A 7,094-nucleotide genomic window follows, 5' to 3' on the forward strand; every position below is an offset into this window, starting at 1 on the left:
GCCCCCAACAACCCCCACCTGACAGCCTGGTCACCCCTACCTGCCCCCCCCCTGCCGGCCTGGTCACCCCTCAATTGTCCCCTGCAGGCCTGATTGCTCCCAGCTGCCCTCCTCTGCTGGCCTGGTCACCCCTAACTGCCCTCCCCTGCTGGCCATCTTGTGTCTGTGGGCACCGCCATCTCTGAGGGTGTGGCATCAATTAGCATATTCCCTTCTTATTGGCTGTGGGTGCAGCCATCTTTGCGAATGCGTGAGGATCGATTAGCATACTCCCTCTTTATTAGATAGGATAAAGATTATAAACCACCAAAAAAAATCCTTTTAAATCCTTGTAAGATATAAATTATCTTTAACAATGTAAAGATTTTAGAAAAGCTACCTAAAATGGGTCCTATTTTCCATTGTTCTTTCTATAAAATTTGAGGTATTATTACATAATTTAAAATATTTTAAATAATTTGCGTGGGGAGAGAGACTGTGCCAATTGCTTTCTCGGTGACAGTACTTTTGCCAAGTACTTTATATGGTCTTGAGCTAGAGTTTGGTCGACTCAAAACTTCAAGGAATAGAGTAGGCTTTGCTGAAACTTAGTTATCCAGATAATTTCTTTTTCCCCAAATGCTACCCTGTACTACTTTTGTCCTCTCCTCCCTCTAGCTATCATTTTCCAAAAACACAGCCATCCCTACCAGCAGGTGGAGGCATGGAGCAGTAATTCAAAATTCCTACTCAAAATTATAAGCAGGAAATGCTTCTAATGTCAACCACAAGATCAGTGACCTTAGAAAGGGTACCTGCCAGCAGCCAAAATGAAGCCCTGGAAGCTTTGAAGGCTCATCTACAAGTGTAGTTTCTGTTCCTGTCCTCCTATGTGATCATAGATACGTATTAACACACTGAATGCAAAAGTATCATTTATCTGTGAATAACTTTTTGAAAGGCACATTTGGTAACAATATAAAAATCAACCGTCTATGTTACCTTTAGGCAAAAACAGGTCATTTAAATGTGAAAAAGAACACTCAATTTTCTACCAATTCAAATTAATCATAAAATTGAACAATATATAGGCAGAGTAAAAGTTTTGAGTTTTTATATTGGAAGTTAATTGTTGCAGTTTTCTGGAGTGGCCAAAAGGATTGTAAGAATGTCCACCTATGAAAAGAAAGGAAATCACTTCTCCTCTGATCCTTTTTGAAAAGTAAAAGGGCGGGGAGGAGGGGTGATATTTACACTAAAATATTAACAGAAGTCTTATCAAATTGCCTCAAAGAGAATGGATGGTACCTCTCCCGCTTTCTACCCAAAGTGAGCCCCTTAATCCTCTAATTCCTGCATGAAAGGGCTTAATATCTTACCTCCTGCAGGACCATTATGTTTACAAAAGAATTCTCGTGTAAACAGTATGTGCAACTGATGGAACTCTAGGCACAGCAACAAGGCAGCAAAATCTGGGCAAATTACATCCTATAGACTGTATTCATGATAACTTACAAACTAGCAATCTGAGTACCCTACTTCTCAAACAGAACTACACCCCAAATACACTATACATTTACATTTTTTGTTTGAGCATATAATTTGTAATATAAACATATATTAGTTCAGAAATAAAAGCCAAAATACGGTAGTATTAAGTTTAAATCAAAGTTTGAAGTATTTCTGAAAACGGAAAAATGAAAGCAAGGTCCCAAAAGAACCAGTCTTTGGGGAGTGGGCAGGGAGGAAGGTCTCTGAACAGAATCACTCCCCTGGCAGTATCCCACCACTTCCCAGATTGTATTCCACTCTGGCTCTGAATGTAGACTTGTGAAGAGGCAACTCCTAGGGTAACAGTAATTTGGAATAGCGCACATTTACACACTGATATCAGATATATAAGAGCCCTTATAAGTGAGCTCAGGATATGCAAATGATATTTCACAAAGAGGAAATGCAAATGCACAAAAACACTTCAGGACGTGTATGGACTTGCTGACTGCAAGTTAAAACTAACTCCGCGTATCACGGTGCATCTATTAACGCAGTAAAACATTTATATAAATGCTCATAAAATACAAAATAATGTTTGTTAAATAATTATATAGTATTATAATCTAATAACATACTGGAGATGAAAGAGAGATGATCATTTATCTTGGTACTGTAGAAGGATAGAGCATTCCAGAAAGCCAAAAAATATTACTAGGTATTGACCCAACCTAGTGATTTCATTCTAAAAACTCTGTCATACATGTTTTGTGTACAACAGCAAGAGCCTGAAAGTAACTTTAATGGTCAACCTTCAGAGCATGTTTTACTGATAGATCAACATTAGGTCACTCCTAATGATCATTAAGTAACATTATACATCTGCTCTGCCAATACAATAGCCACTATTCATGTGCAGCTAGTTGAGTAAAATTGAATTTAAAATTCAGTTCCTCAGTCAAACTAGCCACATTTCACGTGCTCACCTAGCTATATGGGGTGGGCAAAAGTAGGTTTACAGGTGTTTGTATGGAAAATAATAATATGAGTAAACTTTGTCTCTTGAACTCATAACTGTACAAAACCTACTTTTGCCCACCCTGTATATGGCTAATGACTATTATATTGGATACTACAGCAAACATTTCCATTATCCCCAAAAGTTCTGTTGGATAGTGCTGAACTGCATCTCCTCCTGCCACATACACCCATTTATCCAGAAACACCTCCTTAACCGTCAGGCCTGGCCTGAGCCTCGGCTAGTATTTGAAGCTTCCTCTGACTTACCCAGGAAATTTAGGTATACTTTCCCAGCGTTTCATCAACACCTTGATAACGCCAATACAAAAACTGCATCACATATAGTCATATCCTTTTCCCCATTATAATCGTAAGCTTTTTGAAAGAGGAACCAATTTTTATCCGGGTTTTGAACTGTTCTGGAACATACGGATAGGACCTTCATAACCTGTCATATACTAAGAACATTGCTAAAGACAACACAGATGTACACTATGACGACATGTGGAAAGAAAAACTTGGGTAGGTTGGCAGGCTCACAAGTGATTTTTAAAAAAACTACTAATTCTTTACCTCTCTCAGTACTTAACACAAGGAGCCTCCTTCACAGAAGGTGTTCAGTAAATATTTGTGGAACAGTTTCTGTATTTTAAAAAAAGACACCAAGAGTGAACCTAATGTACACTATGGACTCTGGGTGATAATGATGTGTTAATGTAGGTTCAGCAATTGTAACAAATGTATCGCTCTGGTGGGGGATGCTGATAACAGGGGGAGGTTATATATGTTTGGGGTCAGGGGGTACATGAAAAACCTTTGTGCCGTGAACTTTGAACTGCTCTAAAAAAAAAAAAAAAAAGCCCAGCCTATGAAAAAAAGATAAATTAGAAATCAAATTTAGCTTATTATATAAAAAGCATGTTTACATGTCCCAAATATTTTATTCAATAATAATACATGTCATATAGATTTATAACAAATTTTGAAAATGAAATCTCAAATTTCTAACCCAAATAAGACTTGTTTCCAGTGCATAGAAATTTTGACTGAAATAATCCCAGGTGCAGTGCTTTGGTTGCCATCAATATACTAACCCAACTTCCACACTTTACTAATTAAGCACTTACCTATGCAAAGCACTGTGGCCACAATGGTAAACAAGACAGTTTCTGCCCTAGCAATATTTTTTTCCAAATAAGAACTTTATCTGCAAGGTAAGTCTTCAAATCCATCTATCAACAATAGATATCCCAAAATGGCAAAAACAAGCTTCTTTCATTATCCCTATTTTCCAAATAATTTTTTAAAAATTTTATTAACCATTTGAGAAAATAGTACATGACCTGGTTTAAAACAGAAAGTTAATGCCGCATTTACTTGGCATCCTAGGGAAAGCTGGTGTTCCACATAAATGAGTTTTCCAGATAGCTGACACTTGTCCATTTAATATCAACACTTAAATTGTTTGGCATGGAGAGCATTTTTAAAAAACAGAACAAATCTTTAAACTTTAAAAAATAGGCTCTATTTATATTGTTCTAATAACTGTGCTGTACAACAGGCAAGCCCCTAAACTATATGTCCCCAGGGTGCCTTTGTAAAAGGTGAGGCTATGAAGAGTTTTTCTTCAGATCCCACTGCCTTCTGGTGTGTCAGCTGCCAACTCTGTCCTATCCGTGTGAACCTGACTCAGCCTCCCAGCCCCCTTTCAAATGTGCTGCTACTTAGAAAACAAGTTTGTCAAAATGTTGCCTAAAACACAGCCTTTGAGAAGTTCGACAAATCTATTTTGGTTGCTCAGTTTTTTATGTCCTGAATCTGCTAAAATCTAGTTACAAGTTCCAAACCAAGTTTTGGATAAATAAGTCACTCCTATATCTTGATTACAGTCCTTATATTGTTTTTATATTTAAAATTGATGTCAGAAACAACTTCATTACCTATTTACTCATTCAACATTTTTTTAAAATATATTTTATTGATTTTTTACAGAGAGGAAGGGAGAGAGATAGACAGCTAGAAACATCGATGAGAGAGAAACATCGATCAGCTGCCTCCTGCACACCCCCTACTGGGGATGTGCCCGCAACCCAGGTACATGCCCTGGACCGGAATCGAACCCGGGACCCTTCAGTCCGTAGGCCAAAGCTCTATCCACTAAGCCAAACCGGTTTTGGCTCAACAAATATTTAAGTATCACTATGAGCTAGGCTCCAATATTATGGTGAAGAATTGAAAAGATTATTAGTTTTGAAAATATTTTAAGATAGAAAAACCCTACTACAAAAAACCCCTATTTAACCCTAAACACACACACACAACACAGATTTTTTTTTATGTCTTTTAAGTGAAACTACACACCACCTAAATTTTTAAAATATCTGTGGGTTCTTTAGACTTAGAAACTGAAGATTCCAGGGTAAAGAAAGCTTTTAATTTAACTAAATATTTATTTTATAGAGCTCTGAATAAGATCCCAACATTTTCTTTTTTTTCTATTACAAATTCCATCTAGCTAAAGACATCACCACCAATATACGCTTTTAGTATTAAGTGGTACCCTCAGTCTTGGTAATGATAAGCATACCCATTTCAGCATCATAGTAGGTTTACCATCATCATTTTCATGTTGAGCAACATTAGGAAAGTGTTGTTAATTCAGGAAAATTTCTGTCCAAATTTTCAGAAGTTCCAAGGGTATAGAAATTTCAAGTTTTAAGAGTGGGTAAAATATGGTGTGACTCTACCTAATCTGCTTTATCTGCCACAATCATATTTTTTACATTCCATTACCCATTAAAACCTAAGGCTGGGAAATGAATCAAGGAGTGCAACTTAAAACTGGTCTCTACGGATTAATTAAGACATCAGGTAAAACCCCTGGCATCAGCCTTACTTGTTTTAATTCCCATGAAATCTCTCTTCTCATTCACATTCTCCTCAGGGAGCATAAGTTAACTACTCATATTTTAGATTTTATAATTGATTAATTATTGCCTTTATTATTTAGATTGAACCGGAAATGGGTATTTGTCATGTGCCAGCTGATCTGAGAAAGTAAAATATTTAGAAGTGAAAAAAGTTACTAACATTTAAAATCTTCAATTACTGCCATTAAAAACCTTTTTCAACAGTGCATTAACATCTCTTCAACATTCATTCTGCAACCTACAAATGCTTTAAACAGTCCTATAAAGGGAAATCCTGACCCAACTTTCAAAATAACAATGTGGTGGTATCTAAAATGTCACTTAATATCATCGTAGTTTTTACAAGTTGGCTCTGACCGCATGAGTATATCACCTTGACCTATGAAATAAAAACAATTCAGAGAAAAACCCAAATATAGGCTCTTGCTCTCTCTAAAACCCATTTAGGCAAAGAAACGAATGACAAATATTTACTGAGCACACCTGTTATAAGCAATATCTCTACCAGGTGCTCCACACTACCAGTTTAAACACACACACACACACACATCCCGCTCGAAATATATACAATATAATTAGAGGGAGAAAAGATATTAAAATATATTAATATGAACCAATAGAAAAGTAAATATATTTTTTTATTAAAAAGTGATCATGAACATGTAACGTTCTGGCAGCAGAAATGCAGGGCACTAAAATCAAATTTCAATAAAATTCTTTTGGCTTCCCTCTTTGAAATCTGGCAATCAAAATTAAAAACCAGCAAGAACTAAGAAGTGGGCCAACAGCATCACCACAGCAAAAAAACAACACGAAATCCTCAGGAGCAACTGGTTTTGGACCATTCAAAACAAACTTTTTCTGAGTGCTCATCAATAGCTTCTCTCCTAAAATCTTATTAAATTAAAAACAACGCCGATTCCTGGCTCTCAACTTTGCGGTAACCGAAGCTTCATGGGAACGCTCTCGCTTCTCCGATCCCGCTTAGGGGTCCAGCTACACTCGCGGGAGCCTGGAGAGCAGAACCGGGAGCCGATCTATTGTTCTGAGCACCGCAGGTTCATCTGCGCACCACGGGGCGCGCGGGAGCTGGGCAGGCGAGGCGCGAACCCGGCACAGGTGTGTGTGTTTGCGTGTGAAAGGGGGGCACAGGTGTGCAGGGCCACAACTAAGGAAGACAGGCCCAACTTCCAGACCGAGACCTCGAGCAAGGGAGGGACACAAAGTCATTTCTTTAACCCTCTGCTCAGGGGTGTGGAAGTGGGGACCGGGGAGGGGCTGCAGGGTTCCCAAGAGCCCACCTGCCTGGAGGCCGGGCACTGAGAGTGGACAGTCCCGAGGATCAAAGAAAGGGCTCCCCCATCGAAGGGCCAGCCTGGAGAGCCCCAAACAATGAGCAACGCTGGGTCTGGGTGAGCCGCGAGGGCTGCGGGTGTCGCGGAGGTGAAGCCGGGTGGGAAGAGAGAAACAAAGAGAGGAAGAAGCCCCCCAAAGTGCGCCCCCCACAGCGACGGCAGTTTACCTGGGAGAGCTGCCGCGGATTGGGGCAGCCGAAGAGCGCGGAGCTGGAGCTGAAGCTGATGGCTCCTCGGCGGCTGAGGACGTGCTGGGGGACCGGCCTGTCCAGGGGCAGCACCGGCAGCTGGTAACATACTTCCATTGAATACGCCCGCC

The 7,094-nt window shown here is 39.4% G+C and overlaps 1 protein-coding gene across 1 annotated transcript in view; it reads right to left on the bottom strand.

Annotated features, from left to right (window-relative positions):
- LOC102761512 (high affinity cAMP-specific 3',5'-cyclic phosphodiesterase 7A-like) overlaps positions 1-7,088 on the bottom strand; it is a 42,779-nt gene extending 35,691 nt beyond the window's left edge. Inside the window, exon 1 of the mRNA XM_015567183.1 lies at positions 6,943-7,088. Coding sequence (XP_015422669.1) covers positions 6,943-7,080 — 138 coding nt within the window. The 5' untranslated portion in view covers positions 7,081-7,088. The remainder of the gene's footprint in view (positions 1-6,942) is intronic.
- Positions 7,089-7,094: the final 6 nt, after the last annotated feature.

Source organism: Myotis davidii, unplaced genomic scaffold (genome assembly GCF_000327345.1).
Source record: "Myotis davidii unplaced genomic scaffold, ASM32734v1 scaffold2723, whole genome shotgun sequence".
Classification (NCBI taxonomy): domain Eukaryota; kingdom Metazoa; phylum Chordata; class Mammalia; order Chiroptera; family Vespertilionidae; genus Myotis; species Myotis davidii.